Genomic DNA, 23,003 nt, shown 5'->3' on the forward strand with positions numbered 1-23,003 from the left:
GGCTTTGGGTTGTTTTTATTTTTAATAAATTAGAATATGTAAGAAGTTCCATGCCTCTAACAGAGCCATCAATCACTAAAAGGCAATGCCTTTGATCCCATTTCAAGCCCCTCACTGCCAATCTTAAGCCCCAAGAGCTCTTTCTCACGGCTGGACACTCCATTCTTGTTTGAACTATGCATGTTGTTTTCTTCATCCTTACTTGCATCTGTTTGGGGCAGAGGGAATGGAAGGCAAGGTGTAAAAGGGGAAGGCTCAGTTACGTCTCCCTGTTTTTGGTTAGAGACTGCTGTTCCGGCTGCCTGGAGCCTCAACAGAGCTCAATTGTTTCATTTATCACAAATAGAGGGCAGCTACTGCACCCACTAGCGGATGAATTTTTACTGAGCTGCAGCTTGGAGTATCTGTTTTGCTCCAGGTCATAGAAATCATACCCCCAGTGTGCATGCTTATTGTTACACCTCATCCATTTTCCTTGTCTTTTCTCCCCCCCGTGCTTTTTCCCACACGGCTTTCTCTTAACCTCAGGCTTGTTCTTGTTTTCTGATGCCAATTTGTGCCATTACGTGAAAATGAAAACTTTGTAATACTCAAGTCTCATGAAACACAAGGAAGAAAAAAGCACAGATTGGTGTTGTAGTAATAACAGCTGCTTTAGAGAAACTTAGTAGTGTCAGGCTAGTAACAGCTCTCCCCCAATTATCCCCATTTTACCTTATTTCAAATGTATCTGATACTGCCATGCCAGAAAGAAATGCTGTTGATATATTGAAACCCCAGCAAGTCAGAGGTATTGGAATAAAGGAGGATTAAACTTCAATCACTTTGAATAGTCATTTGCTGGAGCAGTTTGCTCTTTTCTCATCCTCAGGGAAGAAAATGTCCAGACATGCACTGTATTATGGGAACATGTACTAAATTTGCAGTAACTTTGCATATTACTTGCCGAGAAAACTGCTGGTTTATTTTTGGTCTGTTTCACATATTCACATTCCAGTTTTCTTATCTCACTTTTTCATCTCAAAACCCACAAACTTCTCTCCTTAAATTCAGACAAGTTATTTAAAGTTTTTAAATTGCTGTTTGCACTTAGCATTTTTATTATCATGCAGACTGTATGTAAGTTCATGCTTGTAATACTTACTCTACTACTTCCAAGTGTAATATTCCTTGGCAGTTCTAATCATAACAATTAAAGAAAATTTAGCGGTGACTTAGGGTGATCTATGTATACACAATAAATCTTAAGCATTAAGAACCTCTTAAAAAAAAAAAACAACCTGGTCTGCTGCTGAATTCAAACATTTAGTATCAGTTTTTCAACACAAAGTAAACAGAGATTGAAAAAAACCACCTACTTCCTGCATTTAACTATTTGCAGTAGAAAACCTCATCCAGCAATGCTCATTTTATGTACTTTTAATAGGGTTCTTCAGTAGAAAATACATTTATTTCACTCCTTAAGGGACAGATTAACTTGTCACTGTTTCGCATACTCAGCGGATCTCTGACCAAAGAAAAGCACATCTCGGTAAATGCTGTACTGGGATCCCACCACCAACAGCAGCAGAGCACTGTCTTACAGTACTGCAGTCGAGTTCTTGAACGAATACACTGAGGCAGCACATCAAGTATTTTCTTCAGAGAAGGCACTGGAATCCTGCTGTTACAAAACCAGTACATTGTTTCCAATGCTCTTACATCTTTTAAAGCTGCTTTGTAAACAGATGTTTTAAACGAGGTGGAAACAGAAAACTGAATGAAAAGTAAAGACGGTAGTCTCTAGCTCACTGCTACAGACACCTGGTTGAAGATCTAAAGCAGAGTTCCAGACCTGTGGCTTCTGAGAGGTTTCAAATGTGTTAGAACTGGTAGAAAAGGACAGCAGAGTACACTTTGTCATCAAGTACTGTAATTTGCCTCATGACACTCGACCTGAAACAAAATAAGCTGTACCACAAAAAAAGGACATAAGAAGATACCCTGCTTGGCCAAGCCAGCGGTCTCACTAGTGCCACTGTTGCGGGCCCCATGGCGGCGACCGAAAGCCAGGTGGGCCGGGGCCGGCCCGCAGGCGCAGGGGGCTGGCAGCGGCCAGGGTGTCCCGGCACCCAGAGGGGTCCGACACCGCCGCCGCCCAGCCGCCCCCGGAGCTCGGCTTAGCACCCGGGCTGCGTGATCGGGGCGCGCGGGCCAGAAGGACCCTCAGCCTGCCCCGCCGGTGCGCCGGGCGGGGTCCCGGCAGGCGGGGTCACCGAGCCCGTTGCTGCTGCGGCTCCGCTGGCCGCACGAGGGCCGCAAGGCTCCCTGCGCGGCTCCGCCCGCCCGCCACCGGGAGTCTCGTCCCGCAGCTGCCTGTGGCTTCGCTTCCCGGGGAGCCGGCACGCGGGGCCCACGCCCCGCACGAGGCCCGCGCCGCGCCCCGCACCCCGGTTCCCGCACACGGGCCCCGCCGCGCCCCGCAACCGCAGGGACGCTCCGCGTTGCTCCAGTGGAGCTACAATTAGAACAAGCCCCGCAAGCGCTGCCGCACCGGTCAGCGGCGACGACCCGCCTGGGGCGGGTCCGCTGCCCAGTTCCGCGGCATGCGGCCTGCTGCGCTGCCCGGGCGGCTGTGGGGAGCCGGGCCGGGTCCCCCCGCCCCCGCCCTCAGGGGCCCAACTCGCGCCGTCGAACGCCGCGTGCCTCCTCAGACACCGTCTCCCCCACGACGCGCCCGGCCCACGCCTCCCGCCGCAGGCCCCAGCTCGGCTTTGTCGCCCCCCACGCGCCTCCCGGCGCCATCTTAACTGCTGGCGGCCCCGCGCCCTCCAGCCCCTGCGGCCAGCGGCGGGGGCGGCCGAGGGGGAAGAAGAAGCCCCCGCCGGACCTACGGCGCCAGCAAAGGTGCCGGCCGGGGCGGGGGCCGGCTCGCACCCCCCTCCCATGCGGAGCCGCCGCCCGCCCGGCGCGAGCCCCCCGTGCCCTTCCCCAACATGGCCCCGCCCGGCTCGGTTTACCGCCCGCGTGCCAGCGGCCGCGTCGCTCGCGGTGACGTCATCTCGCAGCGCCTCGGCCGTTGCCATCGGGACCGCGGAGCGGGCGGCGGGAGCGTCTCGGTCCGCGGCCCCGCTCGCCGCCATGTTCGCGGACTGGACGGCGCCCGGCGCCGACGTGCAATCGCTGTGGAGGAGCGACCGGAGCGCGCGCTGCCAGGCGGTGAGAGACCCCGGGCGGCCTCGGCCTCCGGCCTGGCTGGGCCGCAGGCGCCAGAGCCACGGGGGCCGCCCCTCCCCCCCCCCCCGCCCCCGCTGAAGGCGCGGCCGTTCCCCAGCGCGTCCCCTCCGCTCGGCGGCGACCCCCCGCAGCTCCCTGCTCGGGCCGGACCGGGCCCGGCCTTCCCCGCGGGGAGCGGGGCCGGGCCCTGCGCAGCACTCGCTGGTTCGGGCCCTGGCACCAGCTGGCAATGCTGGCCACGCGAAGGTCACGGATGCATTACCTGGGCACTGGCAGAGGCACCCCGCTTCTAACCAGTAGCCAGAGGTGTGCCAGTGTGCTTGAATGTCTCTATGAAATGCCAGCAAGGGGAAGTGCTTTGAATATTTTGTACAGCACTGTTTTTTTGGGTTTTTGGGGTTTTTTTGGTCTGTTTGGATTATTAAGACAATCTTGCCTGTCTTCTTTTACTAGAAAAGCTGCCAGACTGGGAAGGTTTCAACGGTTGAAACTGCAGCACAATCTCATACTAGCCAAGATGCCAGTGTGCAGACTGATCAAAGTAAAGATGCTGTCCCAGACTTCCAGCAAGAAGTCCAAGTAGATCACACCAGCCTTCTGTCATTCCTTCAGAGCGTGGAGGATGCTGTTATCAAAGAGCTAAATAAAAACTGGAAAAGCCGTGCCTTTGATGGCTTTGAAGTGAACTGGACAGATCAGAATGAAACAGTAAGTTGACAGAATACAGATCCTTGTCATTGCCCAAGCAGAGCTGGTTGCAGTGGCTCTTAACTCGTTAGTTCTGTTTCTTACTGCTGTGATTTTTCTTGCCAGTTTCTAATAATTGGCCATTACTAGTTGGTGGTTTTCCCTGGCTTTCTCCCTTGCTTGTGGCCTGGCCTTGCTTGGTAAAACTGTTCTTCCTGCTAGCGACTGTTGCAGTAGCTTTGTGAGAAGGCAGCCTGCAGTGTAGGTTTATCTTCAGCCTCCAGCAGCCCCTTTAGAGTGCCAGACTAGCAGATGTCTAGGAACGGTTGCAGTCAGCGATTTGGGAGCTCTTCCTGCTTGGATTGTGTTTGTTTAATGTACAGGACTCGAGAGTAGAAGCAACTTGTGTCCATCAGTACATGTTGGTACTGTTGTTTTCAAGCCATTCCTTGGGAAGCTTAATGAGTGCTAGACTCATACCTGGGGGGCTGTTGTAAATCCTTACGGCACGGCCTTCCAGATTTGTTGTGCAGCCCCTGAAGTGTGCAGTCTGTGGGAGGTAGTTATGAGCAACGGTGGGTTTGGTAGAGTCATGTGTTGTGGGGTTTTATTCCCAGTAGGAATTCAACAACTTTTCCATGTAGATCTACGTGCTACTTGGACAGAGGGGGGCCAGCGCTGTAACCGTATGATCACATTGCAGGGGTGTGCACAGGTCCCGTTTCTCTGTGTTCAGAGATTGCTTCAGTGCCTGAATTTGATCTCTTCCAGGTGTTGTGTTTGCATACGTTGTCATACCCGGAGGCTCAGGATCAAAACCTACAGGTTACCAGCGTCTCATGGAACGCAACTGGATCCGTTGTTGCATGTTCATATGGCCGGTGAGTATCTGAATGGATTGAGAGTGCAGCTGAGGTTGATGTGATATCTCAGACTGACCTGAGCTTTAGATATGTTCACTTTCTCTGCAGTAATAAACTATATATATATATACACCTTTATGCAAGTTAAATAATTCATATTCAAAGAAACAAAATCTCAGGGCAGTCTTAAATTACGGCTTTTATTTCTTCTGCCTTCCCCCCTGCCCTGAAGGTGGATGCATGTGCTCTTACTGTTTCTAGATAGATTTGATTTGGAAAGAAAATGTAAAGAGCAAATGCCTTTGCAAAGATATGTAGGTGAGGTTTGGAAGTACATGCTTGCCTTCACTAAGGTTGTGTTGTTTTAGTGTGGTCTCTTAGCACCCCAGATGAACGTGGCACTCATTCATGCCTGTGCCTGGTGCCATGGACATGTTTGTCTAACAAACCTGTAAAGATTTCTGAAGTGAGGGTTGGACAAAACTTTCATCTAATCCAGTGAATGTCTATAGCAGGCTCTTCTGTGCCCCACTGCTGCCCTCATTCTTTTTTCTTTCTGCTACCATTTCCTTAACTTAAATGCCCCAGCAAAAAGGGTATCCATGAGTGAATGCATAGGGAAGAGTAAAACAGGACAAACCTGTATGTTACTTGCTCCTTCTGCTCTCCTGGTCTACAGTTGTTTTCAGATTAGAATGTGGTTTCTGTCTCGGTGGTTACCCTGGGTGGAATTCCTTTCCATGAACTTTTATATAGTCTCTGTGAATCTGTGTAAGCTTTTAGTGTCTACAACATCCCTTAATAAGGAGTTTCACAGATTAACTACCCACTGGATGAAAAGTTGCTCCTTTTATTCGATCATATCTCTTCCAATAAAAGAATTACAAACATCAAATAAAGGCAGTAGAAGTCAGGGTCAAAATCATTGCTTCCTGTCCCGACCACTGACTGTTCTGTAGATCTCTGTCCTCCATATTGTCTCCTTGTAGCAAGATGGGACATCACATTGGTCAGTGTGGTGCTAGGGACAGAAGACAGTTAACATTTTGGTAAGCGTGTGATGAGTGAAACAAGTAGAATTAACAAAGGCAGTAGAGTGGCAGGGTCTGTTAGCACCCTGGCGTAATAACTCTTGATCCACATGTGGCAAACCAGAATGGCGGGCACAGGACTGGACTGAAATCTCTGCAGCTGGGGTGTGTGATTTGGGCAGGGTCATCAACACCATCTGGGTGGTTGTGGAGAATGTTCTCTGTTCCTGTGGACATGCCTCGCCCTCAAACCGTGCTGCATGTCTCAGGCCAAGCAAGACCCAGTAAGGCTTTGCAGCCCCTTCCAGCCCTCCAGGTAAGATACTGCCTCACTGTTATTCTCAGACCCCGGATCTCTGAGTGCTTGCTTAGAGGACATGTGGTTTGCAACTCAGCCAGTTTGCAACTTGGCAGCAATTTGGTCTCTTTAGATTTTCATTCCCAAGTACTCATGGCAACTTTATGCGCCCTTTAGATTGTTCCCTTTATTTGTGTGGCTGGTAGGCCTTGGAATAGTGAATCATGTCTGAGATTTACTTACTGGCACTTTGTTCTCTAAGCAGGCTGGCACTGTACTCAGTATATAGTAGCCCACAGCGAGGTTTCATCACCTCGTGATCCCTTCACCTCAGTTTTCCATCAAGCCACAAAGCAGGATGTTTAAATGTCCAACGGGGCACACCAGAGCACTGCTAGACTGGGATTCTCTGCAGAACAGACAAGGCAAGACACAGCTTTCTCTTCATCAGGTTGGATGGTGGGGACTGGAGCACAGAAAAATCCTACGTTTGCACCTGGAATCTGGACAGAAGAGGGTTGAATCCGCAGCGCCCTGACCTAGTGCTGGATGTTCCCAGTTCTGTCATGTGCTTGGCTTTCCACCCGTCCCAGCCATCACTGATAGCTGGTAGCTTGCTCTTATTTTAGACCCTATCTGTAATGTACCCTTATTTCCTTCAGCTGGGATCATTGTGTTTCTCTCTCTCAGCTCAGCCTCTAAGATTTCTTGCAGAAGCAATGGTGTTGTGGCTCCTTAAACTGAGGAACAACAGCAACACCGATAAGTGCACTGTTGCTTCTGAACTGGGACTTGCTTTTTCAGTGACGTCTGCCTTTATGCCATCTCCTCCGGGAGATGGTAGGAGGAAATTCAGCCCTGGCTGTATGTGGAAAGAGCGTGCTTGTTTGGGTAGTACTACGTTCTGTTACACCAGAGCTAACAGTGCCCCGTGTGAAGCTGCCAGTCCTTTGGAGCTGGCTGGCCCGTTTCCACCATAGCTTCATTTGTGCCTTTGTTCCAAGCTGCTAGACCTTAGGTGTTTCACCTTTGTCCTTCCAGGTGGCCTTTTCAGTGGGGAGCTGCTGGTGTGGGATACCAGCAGAACAGAAGACGCTGTGATCTGGAGGACCGGGATGACAGATGACACTCACATGGACCCAGTGTATCAGGTAACAGAGCACCTACAGCAGGCAGGGCTGGGGAGGCAGCGTTGCCACTCTTCTGCTTCACCCCTTCAGTGTCTGTCCACAGACCGGCTGCTACATTTCAGCAGTGATGTTCTCTTTTAGTTGGCTATTTGTCCCCAAATCTAGCTACTGAACAGGCATTTGCTGAACTCGGCACTCACCCTGTAAGTTCTTGCTGTTCAGGATAAATGAGGAGTAGGCCCATTCTCCTGCTGTAACTGTTTATCGATGTGGGTGCAGCCAACAATACTTGTAGTGGCTTAAAAACGTTAGTAGCAAGGTGTCACGGGTCCTTAGCTGGAAGCTTAAAGACACGTGCTTTAAACATGCCTTACAGCCTGGCTTCCTCATGGTTGTGTCCTTCGGGGGTCCCGTGACTCTGGGCAATCTCTATTTTCTCAGCTGGCAGTCAGGAAAATGCTGCTGTTTATACCCGGGTGGCAGCACTTATAAATACACCTCGGAAGTGGCGGCAGGTGAACCATAGAAGCTGCAGCACAGGATTCAGCCCCAAACCCCTGAACGTGCTTCTCTCCTGCCACCTACGGCCGCGCGCCAGCCCCCAGTAGCAGCTGGGCTGGTGCCCAGCTCACCCTCGGGGACCACCAGCTGCTGGGTGAGGGCTGGGCAGCTGCGACTGCCCCCATCATGGGCTCATGGCATTTGGGACAGGTTAACTGGATATCTGGCGCCAAGCACGGAGAGCGTTCCCGGCTGCTGAGCGTGTCGACGGACGGAAGGATCCTGGTGTGGAGGGAGGAGCAGGATGGTCGGCTGGCCCTGGCTGATGGGTTTGCTGTGGTGGCTCAGCAGATCCCTCGCAGCACTTGGCTGAAGAAGGTGAGTTCAGCAGTTCAAAGGGGGACAATTGGACAAAAATGCTCTTAACTCTGGAGCCCACGTGGCAGAGCTCGCCTTCCACCTGGGAACGGCCAGGAAAAGCCCTTTTGAACATACACACTAACCCCCCTCCCCTTTCCCGTATTGAAATCGCTCCTTGGAAGGCTGGCAACGGCCGAGGTTTTGCCACGCTCTAAGGAGAAGCTGGTAGGATGGAGAGGAGAACTTGCTTGTCATAATACTCACTTGTGTGCATCCCCTCGTGGGAGGGTGCTGCAGAGGTTCACGGCTGAGCAGTGCTACAGACGTCGCCAGTGGGGCAGGCAGCTCGCTGGGGCCCTGGCAGGCCGGATCGGGCGGCTCTAACCACATGTGCCTGCCCGCGGAGCCTCCGCCTCCCACAACCACCTTGTCTCTTTTTCTCCCAGTTTCCCCGGGGAGAGGTGGCCGTGGGTGTGACCTCGCTCTCTTTCTCACACTTTGATCCCTGCTTGTTCGTCGTCGGTGTGGAAGGCGGCTACTCGCTGAAGTGCTCCATGGCAGCAGAGACGCTGGCTCTCCATCGGGCAGGCGGTTCTGTCCCGCTCAGGGCGCCGGCGGAGCTCGCCTTCTCCCCGCACGGGGGGCCAGTGTACTCCGTGAGCTGCTCACCCTTCCACAGGCAAGTGCTGTCACTTGGCACCGGCGCTGCACGTTGGTTGGACACAATTATCGCCTGGCTCTGAACGTGCGTTTTCCAACTTGGCCCCCAGGCGCACGTGGGTACAGAAAAGGGGTCACCTGGCATCGGGGACTTGATTGTGTGACTTCCCATCACAGGGGAAACAACGTCCGTCAGCTCTGGTGAAGCCACCCACTCGAATGGCTGTGTGTGGGCGCAACGCACCTGCACTCGGGCTGGCACAGAATGTTAGCCCCTGCCTTAGGTCATCCTTAATGCTGAAGAGCAATTTAAGGACAAGGCCTTTAAAGAGTCATTCATTTATCAGCGCTCAAGTGCTCAGCCCATCAGAATCCTCCTGGTAGCTGCCTGAATTCCGATCGGCAGCTCCTGTCCCTGCCCGTTTACCCACCTCCCGTGGGAGAGGCCCCACGCCACGTTTCTGTGGAACATGCTGACAGTCCAGGTTTGTGTTTAATTTGCATGAGACAAACACAACTTAACAATGCCCGTCTCTAGATCAGCAGTTCTCAGGCATCCCTGGCCCGCAACCCACAGCAACCCTCAGCGGACAACACAAGCCCTCATTAAACTTAATTGAGGGCAGTAACAAAGCTGTGCCTCTGCAGAGCACGCTCCCGGGTACAGCCTGGAAACTGCTGCTTTAGGCAACACGTTCAGACCTTTGCAAAGCAGGAACATTACCGGAGGTCACGCTCCTTCACCCATCTTTGCTCTCCGTCTTTAGCAATAAAGCAAACCTCGTTGTTTCCTGCTTCCTCCCTCCCCCAGGAACCTCTTCCTGAGCTGCGGGACTGACGGACAAGTTCACCTCCACTCCATGCTGCAGGCACAACCCCTCCTTTCCCTGCAGTTATCAAAGAAATACCTCTTCTGTGTACGCTGGTCTCCAGTTCGGCCACTGGTCTTTGCAGCTGCGTCTGGGGAAGGCAAGTAACTGCAGGTGCCTATTCTTGGACATAGAATTAAGATTACGCTGGGTATTAATTAGTACAGGACGATTGTGCCGATTAGCACTTCCTGCAAGCTGAGAGCAGTGACCATTGTTTGTACTGCGTAATTAGTGTAACAGAGTAATTTCTAACTAGCAAGACAACTTTGGTCATGGTTATTTTTCACTTTTGATGACGCCTTTGCTTCTGTTGCCACAGCCATTCATGGGTATGTAGTGTGGCAGGATTACTGCGGCTCAAACTCATTTCCAGCTTCCTTGGTTTCAACATTTACTTCTAGAGCCAATGGTTTAAAACAAGAGCTTTTTCTTTTTGAGTTAAAGAATGGAGATTTCACAGCATTTGGCAAGCTGGTTTCAGGTGCCTGACAGCAGAATAAATCCACGCTACCTTGCAGGGATGTCATCTGTCACGGCCCGGACACTACCAGAGGGACGGGGAAGTGGGTTAGAAAGAACAACTCAAGTGCCAGGCTAAGCAGATACTGTCAGCTGTTAAATACAAAACCCGCTGCCACCACCTGCGACAAATGTTTCTGTTTTACAGGAGATGTGCACCTGTTGGACTTTGAGAAGAGCTTGCAGAAGCCTGCCCTTTCCATAAAGCAGGGGGAATGCCCTGTGTACTGCTTGGAATTTAACATCAAGCAAACGCAGCTCTTAGCAGCAGGGGATGCCACCGGTACAGTCAAAGTCTGGCAGCTCAGCTCTGACCTCACCGAGCCGGGACCCAGGGAACAGAGTTGCCTGGAGCAGCTGGCCAGCCAGCTCACGGACTGAGGCAGCAGCACAACCAGCTGCATGAAGCTTGTCACTGCTCTTGAAACACCCAGCTCCAACGGCTGGAGTTTCATCCGCACAACAGTTCCATTTGCATTTAGCCATTAAATGCAAGATGATGTGGTTCGACCAGTAATTTTTATTGAAGCACACTGCAACATGTTTGTTTTCCCTAAGAGTTTTAAGCTAAGCAGTTTAAGGTTACATCATCAAGTAACATTGATTATTGTAGAGCACAAAGAGAGAGAGAGGGAGAGAGAGACATGCAGAGCTACAGTCAGCAAACAGGAGCATGTTCTTTGCATCTTTTGGTACTAGTGTTTTAGATCAGTTCACGAAGAGTGAACGTGTAAATTCTATGTAGTCGTAGGCAGAAGGAAGTTCTCTGCCCTTGCCATCCATGTAGGGCTTCATGTGAGAAATGCAGTAATCGGCCTGTTCCCGGGTCAGGTTCTGAAAGACAGAGACAGCGCGGTGGTGGGGACGGGCACTGGGAGGCTGCAGCCGGGGCACTTACACGCCACCCCCCCTCTCAGGGGCACACTGCTCAGGGCAGGAGCCAGAGCAGCAGAACTACACCCAGCAGGGGAAGGCGCTGCTTGTGTGCACTGTGTGGTTAAGGGCTGGAAGGTCTCACCCGAGTCCTCCCGTGGATTAGGAGGCAGAACGGGTCACGGGCACGCAGAAGCAGTGCAACCTCTGCACGTGTCTGCCAGCTCTGGGATTCAGACAGGCAAAACTTGCTGCCTTGGTGGGGCAGCGAGAGGGAGGAGGTGTCTGTACTGGCTAAGCTCAGGGTTAAGTTTCACCTTTGAATCGCTGGAGAAACTTCTCCCTCTGGTCTCCCAAACGATGAAAGGAAAGCAGTGGCTTCTGAGGACAGACACAGTGAGCGCGCTCCCCCCATCCCAGGCTTTTCAGCAGCTCTTGTTTTACTCAGCCCGAGTAGTTCTTTGGCAGTTAAAGCTTTTCCTCTATAGGGCCAAGAAAGCAACCGGGCAGGGCTGTCACTGTCACCACCACATTTGCTGCAGAGGATACCCTGGCAGGTTCAGGACTGACTCGGCCACAGTGACTTGAACCTCCAAGCAATTAGTGCTGGTCTTTGTTAACAACCTGTAAACAAAAAGCCGCTGTCCGCTCCTCCCTGGCAGGCCACAACCACTGCCTACCTGGTAGAGCTCCTCCTTGGTCACATAGGGCTTCCCCTCCGAGCTGAGGGCGCGGAAAGCGCTCTCTATCTCCTCGCTGGATTTCACGTTCTCCGTTTCCCTGCTGATCATGAATGCCATGTACTCCTGCAGCGAGACGTGTCCATCCCTGCCAGTGAAACACAGCGTGTGAGCACTGCCAGCCACTCACACCCAGAGCACAGCACTGCCTGTGCCTCAGGACCCTCCTGAGAGGGGCTTAAGACTTCCACTCCTCCCAGAAAAGTTAAATGCAGGAGATTCTCAACACCAGATCATTTTCTTAAGTGAATTTCATCTTCATGAATGTCAGTCTTGCCTTCATAAAGATTCTTTTACATCTATTGTTGTGAAAACAACCCTAGTCTCTCCCCTACCGAAGCCAGCACAGCTCTCTGGCTGGGAGAGACCTTCCAGCCAGCTCCCCAAAGGACACCGATACAATACTTTCCAGTGCAAAAAGAGCCACCCCCCTGTACCTGTTGGGATCCACCGTGTCAAGAATAGACTCAAACTCTGGGTCTGGCTCTCCTTCCTCAACCATAGGCAGGTCATAGCCGAGAGAGCGCAAGCAAGACTTAAACTCCTGGTGATTAAGTCGTCCAGATTTGTCCTTGTCAAAGTGCCTATAAACATAAACCCAAAGCCAATGTTTTTAGGTGTCGGTTGTTGAGAATCAAAAGCTACAAAGCTGGCTGAAAACCAGAACAGATTATTACTAGCCCACTATTCTGGACAAGTGAGCTTGAATCAATAAATAGTTCTATCTAACATAAAAAGTAAGCACAAATTCTTTACTTCGCTTAAAAAGCATCCAAAAAATGGCTGTTCTCAGCTGGAGGCCACTGGCACTCCCCGTTCCTACACCGCTGTGCCCACAAGCCAGGAGCGTGCCCTGGGGGGAGGCTCGCATGCTGCAGCTGCACCCGGCCAGCAGCGGGTGTCTCGGGAGGCTCTTGCCATCTGGCAGAGATCAGAGCAGCTCGGCACAAAATGGCGCAGACAACAAAGGAGCTACAAACAGATCGGCCGGAGAATCCATGAACAGGAGCCATCCACATGCCAGAAATATCTCACAAGCATTCCTCTGGCATGCTTTCCTTGTGACTCACTTGAACATCATGCTGAACTCCTTCAGGGCCTCCTCGGTCACTCCAGTGGTGTTTCTGAAAAGGAAGCAGCAAAGCTAGTGAACAGCCCCCCTGCACTGCAGAGCTCTGCTGACGCCTGTCTGCCCCCAGCCAGCCTCTGCCTCCGAAGGTGAGGACAAATGAGCAAATGACACATTACATCATCACAGTCCAACAGAATTAATCGATTCCTCTAAGATCTCGTCACTACTAACGGCTAACAGGAACCATTTCCAGAACTGTCAATTTCATCCTCTGAGCGAGGCAGGAGGTGGATTTACAAGCTCACTACATCCGTTACTTGGAGCACAGGAGACAGGCATTAGCATGGACTGAGCAAGGTTTGCCTTTAGACACAGCCACACGCGTCTCCTATCTTTTATCCCCGCCCAGACAGACAGGCTTTGTGCGGCGCATGGGCTAGGCAATACCGAGCTTGAATCTGCTGTTCCAGGTTGTGCTGCATTCTCATCCCCAGCTGGTCAAGCTGGTCCCACTGCTGTGCCAGCCCCACGGTGCTGTGTTCTGTGTATTTGTTGTCCAAGATAAGTGCCTCTTCCATGGCTGCTCCAAGGTCCTCTATCTTCTTCAGCTGGCTCCTCATAGCTCGGATCTCCTGGTGCTTGCGCTGTTAGGAGGGAGTCAAGAGGAGAAAATCAAGGAGCAGCAAAAAACCCCACAACCCCTTAAAACAGGGGTCCTCAGACTTTTTAACCAGGGGGCCGGCGCGGATGAAGTGGCAGGCAGTCATCTGCGGCTGCTTGGTTTCCCCACCACCAACGCCCAGTGGGGGGGTCTGTAAATACGGGGGGCCGGATTGAGGACCCTGGGGCGCCGTATCCTACCCGCGGGCCGTAGTTTGAGGACCCCTGCCTTAAAAAGTTAGAACCCAGGCTGGGGGGTGGAGGAAGGGTTATACTCTTCTTTTCCTGCTGGGATTAAATATACATACACTAGGATTTGTGAAATAGTATCCAAAACAACGTTCCTCTTCATGCACAGTACTGGAAACTGACAGGGCTGGCAAACCAGTTCTTGAGACAAAACCCCCTCTTATTAAGAGGCGTGCTGAAAATACTGTATCCTCTCTGCCCTACCCCGCTCATCTTAAAAAAACCCCACAAAAACCACAGCAGTGTTGTTTAACGGCTTGTGATGTAAGTAGACACCAGATATGTAAACAGATAATCCCAAAGGTCTCTTCAGTACTCAAAATGTGTAAAATCAATTAAGATTTTACCATATAATTACATGCATTTCCATTCCCACCCTGTGTTCCCACGTAATTGGTTGGGAAAGGTGTTTTAGCGATAGGCAAGCATTGCTTACTTTAGTAGCTTCCAACTGCGATTCCAGCGTTCCCGATTCCTCCACCATACAAGACCTAAACACAGAATCACAGTGAGAAAATGCACTTATCCCATAAAAAATGGCAGGTGGGGCTTGAAATTAACAGTCCTTCCTTGAAATTACGAGTCCTTACAGCAGCATTATTCTCCTGCAGGTATTTAAACACTGGCTTTGTGGTTTATTTATTCTGACTCATACTGTTTCAAACTGACAGATGTACATCTTGTTTGATTCTTTTTTCTTTATATAGTTAATTTCTAGCCCCGTTTGAAAGGCAACATGATCAGCAGCCACACTTCATGCCAGATCCAAAGCACCCGCTTTACTGAACCTAATGAAATTAGAAACTTAGTGCAGTCCCACCCCACCCCACCGTGCCCGGCACACACACGCACACGTGAGCTACAAGTGATTCACTGGAGATGGGCTGTTATTTGCCCATTAAGGCACAGGAGCTCTACTGAGGTGTGTTACATGGGGATAAAACAGGGAAAAAAGGTGTCGTAAACTACTGGTTTGATTTAAAAGTAATCTTAACATGGCATAATCACTGCAGAAAACTACAGACCCCTCCTACGCAGCAGGGGCTGGCTGGCCTTGCCCACCCCACCTCTCCCATGCTGCACCCCAAGAAGCGGGTGCAGCCACCGCCCTCAACCTGACTCCACACCGAGCTTCTGGGTGCTCTGCAGCCCCTGCCCCAGCATATGAAGATCACCACTGTGGCAGAGGTCTCCAAGATCTACTTCATATGCACTAGCTACGGGAAGTCTCTGGATGCTGCTTCCCACCCCCACCCCATCCCCCGCCAAGATCCTACGCAACCTTTAGGCAGCAGCATTTAAGAATCTCCATCCTTGCAGTGTGTACGGTGAGAGTTCATCCTGCACGACCTGTGCATGGACAGCCAGGGCGCTGTGCAGTGTGCTGCCCTCACCTCTGACTCGCTGGTATTTGAATTCCTAAAACTTAAAGTCGCTGCTGTCTAAGTCAGTAAAACCAGGTTTTCATCCCTACTGCAATCTCTCCTCCTACCTACTTTTGAGCTTCTCGAGAAGGGGATTTCACATGCTGAATCACTCTGTAGCAATGAAAATGCACCAAACATTTGGGTGTTTCTCACCACAGGGTTAAGCCTCAGGTTCAATGCAGGTCTAAAGAGATGAAGCGCACACCCAGAACCCTGAGCAGGAAGCTGGGAACCAACCATGTAAAGAGTCAACAGGGAAACAAACCTCCAAGCATCTCTAAGCCGTGAAAGTTAGTTGGAAGGCAAGCGAGCCTTGGAATTAAACAGTGCATTTGAAAACCAAAGTGAGGTAAGAAAATAAGAGGAAAAAACCTTCCAGACAGATCATCCCCAACTTCATACTGATAGACACGAATGACACGACGATATGCTATGCTAGTCAAAGAAAAGAAACCAAGTAAATTCCAAAAAGGAAGGAAGAACGAACAGAGGAAAGAACATACTGAAACACAACCACTGCAGAGGAGCCACACTTCAAGCCAGCACCACCTCGCAGCAAACACAACCAAGTACTTAATGAAAGACTATTACCCTAATGCTGGTTGCACATACAACCGCAAATCACAAAAAAGTGAGTCTTACTAAGGGACAAATTGAAGTGTTGCAGTTAACTCATCTACAGATTCTTTAAAGGCATTCTTCTTCCCAAACTCCCAAATTCTGCTTTCTCTCCTCCCCAAAGAAAACCTCCTCCAGGCCGTGCCAGGCGCGCGCAGACGGCTACAGCACACTGGAAGGCAAGGTGTACGCATGGCAACTCTTACCTTGAAACTGCGCCGAAGCTCTGCCTTCCCTCTTGCCAAGGGAGGCTAAGCACAGCCAGTGCTTCTCTGAACTAAATCTGCAGGTTTAATATATTCATGCAGTATTAAGGACAAACTCTGCCTGGCATATCAGCAGAATTTGTTCAACAAAAGAGTTTGATGTGGTGATCTTGAACTCTGACCCTACATCTTTTAGTAAATGGCTCCTTTCTGTCCACTCGTTCTTGGATACCAGAACTAATCTACAACACTACTTTACAAAGGAGCAGAGAATCCAGCATCCGTTCCAGGAAAATCTGCTCTGTTCCATTAAACTGTACAACAAAAATGGGGCAAATCATTTTTATCTGGCAGAAACAGCAGAACACAAGACACTGTGATCATTACAGAGCAAATAAGAAGCACAGTTATCTGCGAAGATTCCACCCTTTTATTATGAAAAGCCTTCTCTCTTTATGAGAGAGGCCCCTGCCACCTCTCCAGCACTGCGCATGGGGCTGACACAGCCTCCACACCAGCCCCACATGCTATCAGTCAGCATTCTCTGCCATATTACAAAGCTTCCACTGTGCTGCAGACTTTTAATACTGAAAAAATTTAAATGGACAGACACACTCTTAGCGGGTTTGGCAGTCTGAAGACATTCAAAAATCTTACGATTTCCTTTCCACTCCTTGACAAATGACCAGCATGCATCCTCATGGGGAACAATTCCCATGGACACAAAGTGGACTTAAAACCACAGGCATCAAACTGCCTGCAAAGCCAAGCAAGTCCGTGGGTTCAGCGTTGGACGGGTTTGTTTTCTCCTATCAAGAATATAATCTTTGTGTGGCATGGTTATGCGACAGATTAAAAAAAACCTGGCAGTTCATATTGGCATACTACAGAGTTTTAAGATACATAATTTCAGTATAAAGCCTCTTCACAGCAATCTTCCCTTCTTACCGAAACTGGTCAATACTTTGGAGCTTCAATTGTTCTGAGAACAGTTATAATGGAAAAGGTTATTTCACTAAGCAAGTTTCTGAATGCTGGAAAACTAGGAACATCATCTGTTTTCCACAGGCAGACTATTCTATGTTCTCACATATCTCATCAAATTAAGAGCCTTTTCTTGTGCACGCCCTCAGAGAGAGCAAGAACAGAAGTTAGGAATTCCATGGTATGCCAGTAATTTCACCCACTAATAGTTTCTTCTGCTTTTGACTAGGAAATGGTTGTTTCTACTGGTTTATATTTAATCTACTCCAAAATCTTGTTTCCTCTGTCTGCACCTCAGCCACGGGTTGCTCTTTTCAAATAAAAGGGGTTTCAGCGCAGCTTTCACAAGCAATGTAATGACAAGAAAACACACAGACAGAGCAGAACACACCACCAAATTTTTAAGATATAAAATTCAATACTAACCCATCTAGGAGGTAAGTCCTGTAGAACGTGAAGATCCAAACATCAGGCAGCAGGACAGAGACAAGACAGTAAGAGAGGGACAGAGATTTGGGTGGGAAGCAAACATAAAAAAGTTAAAAATTGTATTTGTATTTCATTATTTCATGAAGACACATACAGAACTATTCGTAAACACACAGAGACAGAGAATCAGAGGATTACTTGAAAACAGAACTTGCCTCCTCTGAACCACAACCAGAGTGCATCAGAGCTGGCTAACAGCACTGTCTAAGCACGGCTACCTCTGCTTTCTAGAAACACACGCTTCAGTTCAATGCAGTTCTCAACCTTGAGATTTGTTATTTCTAATACAGTTCCTTACTCCCTCTCCCTAGGTAAGGATATTATTAGACAGCACCCTGGGTAAGCGATTACAAAGTGGTTTTAAGCTTTTTCTCACAGCTTCTTTCTCTATTGAAATTCTAGTGAGATTTCTAATATACTACTCAACACAAAAGGAGCATTAACAGAAATGCCACTGGCCCTTTGCTCAGTCTGCTTCGAGATATTTGCCCCACCCCCCACTGCCAACTGTGCTGCAGGCTAGTTCGGGAATAACTGGAGAACAGTGAAGTCCTGGATAACTGGCATTACTGTAAGAAAATTAATTCATAAGCAGAAACATTTTTTAAAATCTTGTGTTTCAGGGCTTTCCTCTTCCCTGTGGCTAACAGGGCCTCCCCTCAAATCCCAGCTGCAGGAAACAAGTCAGTCCTGAAAAGCTGTTTTTCAGCAGGAGACATTTACAGCACAGACAGACCAAAGAGATGTAGGATAGATACAAATACTAGCTGAGGAGTTCTCTAAGGGCGGCACCTGGGGAAGATGAACTGTACCTGGTCTCCTGAATCCACTGATGGAAAGCATTGGCATGCTGAGCAAATTCCTGGCGCAATTTGTCATTTTCTTCCTGCCTTCGCTGTTCCTTCTGCAGCTCCAATTCACGTTCCTGAGAAATGAACAGAAGTAATTTCAAACAGAGAAATGACGTGATTGCCCTCATCCTGTAATAAAAAGCAGAAACTGAGAGCTGCATACCAGCGCAGTTCTGAAGCTCAAAACAAGACTGGGTGCTCAAAGACTGTCCTGGCTATCTAGACAAAATCATCTAAGATGACATCACAGAACATTGCTACTTAAATCTTTGAGAACTGGAACTGGACCAGCAGCTACTTTAGTGCACAGCATGGATGGTAAACTTATTTTATAACTAGGAAGTGAGGCACACGTGCTCTGTTTTTTGAAACATCGCAGGCAGAAGACCATGAAAACAACTGACAATAGCACAAGTTTATAACTAACGGGAATTTTACTTTGCTTACAAATTTTGAGAATATTTCCATCTGTAGCATAATGACAAACTCTTGCACCAATTATCTTGGAGGACAACTTGCAGGGAAGACTTGAAAGGTTGCAAACTATGAAAAGAGCCTTTCTCCCTCTGACTTGCCTTGATAATTTTCTGCAGATTCCTCCAGGTTTCTTCAAGAGCCTCCATAGTAAACCAAGTATATGGGTTGGAGGCTACACGGAAGCTCTTGATCTGGCGATCAAGCTCTGCCAGCTGGTTGAAGTCAGCTTGGGCAGAACTCAGCGAAGAACGGAAAGCATCATGAGCTTCTCTCAGTGCTTTGATTTCTTCCAGTGAGTTACAGCGCACAGGATCTGTCAGGTCCTCTTCAGCATTCTCAAACCAACTGTTGAAGGCAGACGCCTTCTTTGCAAAAGTCAGGAACAGATCCTCAACCTTGAAAAAATAAAACAATCCAATTGTTCAGTTTTGCAATAAAGCAAATATTCTATAGAGCTGATCTGGAATTAACACGCATCAGTGACAGTTTGCCTTTATTCCTTATTTCTTGCAAGCATCTCAAAAATTCTTACAACAGGTCTCCAGGATCTCCACAATCATTAGCTGCAAATGAAAAAGCTACAGAAACTGCAAGCATCGTATGGGTTTTTTTCAAAGAGAACAACTGGATTTTTGTAGCCCCACTGCTGGCCACTCACCTTCCTGAAATGCTCCTGAGCCTCCAAGAGTTTCTTTTTCCTGGCAGCAGAATTAGCAAGTAGCTGATTCCAGCGTTTCATCAAGGAAGCATGCCGAGCCTCAATGGCCTTTGATTGGATATGTTTGGCTGCTAGTAGCTGGTCTTTCAGAGCAGTGATGTTTGCAATTCCCTCCTGCTGGAAAGCCTGAAGTCCAGCATCAAAAGTCTCCTGAAACATTAAAAGGAGAACAAAATATTGCAGATTTTACATTTATTTAACCATTCCAATATCCTGCATGTATTTCACACACAAGTACTAGATTCTTGTGTACTGTACAAGAGTTCACCTGTTCTCTCTGTCACTTATGGGGTGGAAGCAGCATCAGCACTAACCTGTTTGGTGAGCAGTGTTTGCACGGATGAGAGGTCGCGTCCATAATCATCTGTCTTCAGACTGTTTTCCTTTTCACCTGGAAAATGGAACAAATTTAGGAAAAATGTCATGTCTCCATCTCAAACATTCCCTCTATTCCAAATCAGGTTACCTCAAAAGCATAAATCAGGTACAGCACTACTGATAACTTTGGGTTTAGGTCTGCTCGTTAAAACAGCAAGCGAGAAGCTATTTGAGATCTCTTGGAATGAGGAGCATTTCAGTTCCTGTGTGTACTGTGCTCCAGTATAGAACATACCTATCCATGACTCCACTACATCTGCTTTCCAGTTGAACTGGAGGAAGGCGGAGTTCTCATCCAATTTGGCTTTCCTCTGAGCTGCTGCTTTCTCCAGATCTGACACCTTGCCTCTGAGGCCCTTCATCTTGGCAGTAATGTTCTCCTCGTGGTGATTGTTCTACATGACAGGAGAAAAAAAAAATAAAATAAAAAAAAAAAATCAAACGACCCACATACCATAGGATGTTAAGGTCGTCCGAGGCATCCAATAAGTTGGTGACAGAGCACGGTCTTAAACTGAAAGATTCTGTCCAAGCAACAGCTTTGAAAGCAGTTAACACTAACAGCTTATGCAGCTGAAGAAAACAAGTAAGCGTCCTTTTCAAAAACATGACAAATCAGTCCTCAGAGAAGAGCAGGTCTACTTTGACATGAAAACACCCTGGGTAGCCTTTGAAGGTTTTTCTTTACCAGTTTACACTCACCTTTTTAATGAGATCCTGTCCATTAGCACAAACATCATTCACTCTGTCTTTGTGGACAGTAAAATCTGTCTCAAATGCCTCATGCTTTTTCAGCAAGCCCTGCAAATACGAGACAGTCAGTTCTTAAAATAAATTCTCACCACTTACTAAAAATAGTAATTAAAAAAAACATTTCTTTTTAGTAGCTGATTTATAACAACTTTTTCTGACAAAGATTAGCTGGTTAGCACAACTTGCTGCTCTTCTGTGGACAAAAGGAGACTGATACTGATTTCCAGCCTGACTTCATCTAGTCGATTTAACCAGGACTGCCCATCAGAGGTCAAGAGATGCAAAGCTACACCAAATTGCAAGTCATTTCTACAAGAAACAACGTAATTGGGATGCTTTTATAAAATGAATGCACGCTTTTTACAGTGCGGGCCTTCAAAAGGAACTGACAATAACCTCTAAGTTGGAAAGACAGTTAAAGAAAAGGTTTGTTGAGCTCTAAACAACAACAACACAACAGGACCAACAATGAGCTGACAACTTTCTGCGTACCTGGATAGCAGCAAGCGTGTCCCCATAATCCTCGCTGGCTACCAATGTCATTTTCTCATTGATCCAAGCTTCTTCTTCCTCAACATTTGCTACGAACTGCTGGTACTCCAGAGACTCCTCTAGACGCTGACCCCTGAATCGGGAAACAAAGGTAAAAATACTCACCGTGTTGGCTCCCATGGCTTTTAAACACAAGATGTAAAAACAAATTGCAACAGCAGAAAACATGTGAACATACAGAGACTGAACCCTGAACACACAATCATTCACACTTTGCTTCTCCAGTAGCAAACTGCAGCATCTACAGCTCTAGAAACTCACTAGGCCACAAAGTCTGCAACTATTGAAGGATTAAAATGAACGTTTTTTTCCCCAACAGCTTCTATTCAGAAAAACATCCTGGCAGTGGATTAAAGCCAGTTAATTTCAAGTCTGTGGTTTCCAACTGGAGCAAGAAAATGCTAAACACAGCATACCTCAAAAAAAGACTCATGTTTCTATTGAGGAACATTATCACTGAAAGTCTTTTCAATAGTCTGAGTCTGTCAGCAGCGATATAGGCTATTACATCAAACTACTAATGACCCATACCCTAAACCCCTAAAATTCAGTAAATCCAGTCATTATGAATCCATGTTACTGTTTTAATTAATATTGAATTTTACAAAACCATCTCACACACCTAGCAGCTGCCAACTGTTTTAACTCTTTCCAGTGATCCACAAACTGAGCCAGTCTCTGTTGTATCTCCTCCTTTCCAATTGTGTTATCGTCTGAAAGCTTCTTACCAGTGTCTAGAACACCCTGCAAAGCAGAGAAACAGAGTTAATGGAACATCACTTGCTCTACGCATTCTGTCTGGATTCCAGCAAGCCTCTTACTGGCTTCCATATTTGCCACAAGCAAGAAAGATGCTGCCTTATAAAGACATCTGCCAAGGAGAGAGGCGTTTACCTGGATCGCAGGTTCATGGGCAGCTAATTCTGCTTCTAAACGCTTGTGTTTTTTCCTGAGGTTCTGCACACCGGTTAGGTCTCTGCCATAGTCCTCTGAGCTGACCAACAGTTTCTTCTCTCTAAATTCAAGACAGAATAAAGATAAAATCTGAAAATAACTTATATAGGTCAAACCTGATGAAAGAAAAAAACACATGACTGCAGATAAGGAAATGTTCTGCATAGCGCAAAAAACCTGGATGTAAAAAACTGTGTACGTGAGTTATCAGAGAACAGCAGCTGGCTCCTGGCAGCACATTCAGGGGTAACATGAGACGGAAAGAAAGAAGGTGACAGAGAGCCTGTTGTTTCTCTCTGAAGAATAGTATCTCTCTGTACTTTCTAAGAAAACAGATATTTTTTGTAAAGCTTACCTGCTGTTGTCCAATTTTATTTTTTGATTTTACAAGCATGACAAAATAAAGTTCTGTAATTTGAATGGTTTCTATCAGGCTCACTTCCTTCCCCCCAAGATAACACTAATACCAATACGGAGAGAGTGTTTGATTAATTACTACACCTGGCTAGAACTACAGAAGTACTTCAAACTGAAAAAGTAAGGTTTGAATTTTTAGTAGGGGCTTTCCCAAAAAGACTGGAGTCAAATTTCAGTCATCTGGCCCAGCTCTAAACAGCATTACTTTTTCCAGTACAGAGCTTTCCTTCCTGGGGTTTGACCAAAGGAAACTGCAGATAAGAAGCTGCACCCAAACTAGTGCTGAAGCCATTCTGAATACAGCTCTCCTCGAATGAGGAGCAAAGGTGATTTCTTGTAGAGACACACCCTTGTGGAAAAGGCAGGTTATAAAACCATACTACAGCCCATGAATGTTGTTAGCAAGCTGGCAGTAAGCACATGCCCCCATGCCAGAGCCTAGAACCTC

At 48.2% G+C, this 23,003-nt stretch overlaps 2 protein-coding genes and 1 long non-coding RNA gene across 10 annotated transcripts in view; 1 reads left to right on the top strand and 2 right to left on the bottom strand.

Annotated features, from left to right (window-relative positions):
• Nucleotides 1–622: 622 nt before the first annotated feature.
• DYNC2I2 (dynein 2 intermediate chain 2) lies at nt 623–10,645 on the top strand. 2 transcript variants are annotated; one of them, XM_037401173.1, is made up of 9 exons: nt 623–3,198; nt 3,670–3,924; nt 4,675–4,784; nt 6,547–6,704; nt 7,137–7,246; nt 7,937–8,104; nt 8,533–8,765; nt 9,558–9,715; nt 10,286–10,645. In XM_037401173.1, the coding sequence occupies exons 1-9, from the start codon at nt 2,926–2,928 to the stop codon at nt 10,516–10,518; spliced, it is 1,698 nt and encodes a 565-aa protein (XP_037257070.1). In that variant the 5' UTR covers nt 623–2,925; the 3' UTR covers nt 10,519–10,645. The 2 variants fall into 2 exon arrangements, with proteins under 2 accessions (XP_037257070.1, XP_037257069.1); XM_037401172.1 differs by having other exon boundaries at nt 2,164–3,195.
• On the bottom strand, nt 5,146–9,586 carry LOC119154077. The gene is made up of 2 exons (XR_005106322.1): nt 9,471–9,586; nt 5,146–5,787 (listed from the first exon to the last, which is right to left on the bottom strand). It is a non-coding gene; the product is annotated as an uncharacterized LOC119154077 (long non-coding RNA).
• SPTAN1 (spectrin alpha, non-erythrocytic 1) overlaps nt 10,638–23,003 on the bottom strand; it is a 53,437-nt gene continuing 41,071 nt past the window's right edge. For 3 of the 7 annotated variants that reach the window (XM_037401078.1, XM_037401077.1, XM_037401080.1), the window contains 16 exons: nt 22,079–22,199; nt 21,807–21,928; nt 21,125–21,257; nt 20,582–20,680; nt 20,115–20,274; nt 19,816–19,892; nt 19,442–19,651; nt 18,882–19,178; nt 18,268–18,380; nt 17,393–17,410; nt 14,168–14,222; nt 13,270–13,466; nt 12,821–12,874; nt 12,188–12,334; nt 11,691–11,838; nt 10,846–10,971 (listed from right to left, as the gene is read on the bottom strand). In XM_037401078.1, the coding sequence (XP_037256975.1) occupies nt 10,846–10,971; nt 11,691–11,838; nt 12,188–12,334; nt 12,821–12,874; nt 13,270–13,466; nt 14,168–14,222; nt 17,393–17,410; nt 18,268–18,380; nt 18,882–19,178; nt 19,442–19,651; nt 19,816–19,892; nt 20,115–20,274; nt 20,582–20,680; nt 21,125–21,257; nt 21,807–21,928; nt 22,079–22,199 (2,077 nt within the window). Of the gene's footprint in view, nt 10,972–11,690; nt 11,839–12,187; nt 12,335–12,820; nt 12,875–13,269; nt 13,467–14,167; nt 14,223–17,392; nt 17,411–18,267; nt 18,381–18,881; nt 19,179–19,441; nt 19,652–19,815; nt 19,893–20,114; nt 20,275–20,581; nt 20,681–21,124; nt 21,258–21,806; nt 21,929–22,078; nt 22,200–23,003 lie in introns of all 7 variants that reach the window. The other 4 variants (XM_037401079.1, XM_037401075.1, XM_037401074.1 and 1 more) reach the window with 3 other exon arrangements.

Source organism: Falco rusticolus, chromosome 9 (genome assembly GCF_015220075.1).
Source record: "Falco rusticolus isolate bFalRus1 chromosome 9, bFalRus1.pri, whole genome shotgun sequence".
Lineage (NCBI taxonomy): Eukaryota > Metazoa > Chordata > Aves > Falconiformes > Falconidae > Falco > Falco rusticolus.

Excerpts from the sequence above, each read along its gene's own strand:
- DYNC2I2 (XM_037401173.1), top strand. The coding sequence starts at position 2,926 with ATGCGGAGCCGCCGCCCGCCCGGCGCGAGCCCCCCGTGCCCTTCCCCA. Across the intron at positions 4,785-6,546 it reads GTTGCATGTTCATATGGCCG|GTTGGATGGTGGGGACTGGA; the intron begins GTGAGTATCTGA and ends TCTCTTCATCAG. Across the intron at positions 7,247-7,936 it reads ACATGGACCCAGTGTATCAG|GTTAACTGGATATCTGGCGC; the intron begins GTAACAGAGCAC and ends CATTTGGGACAG.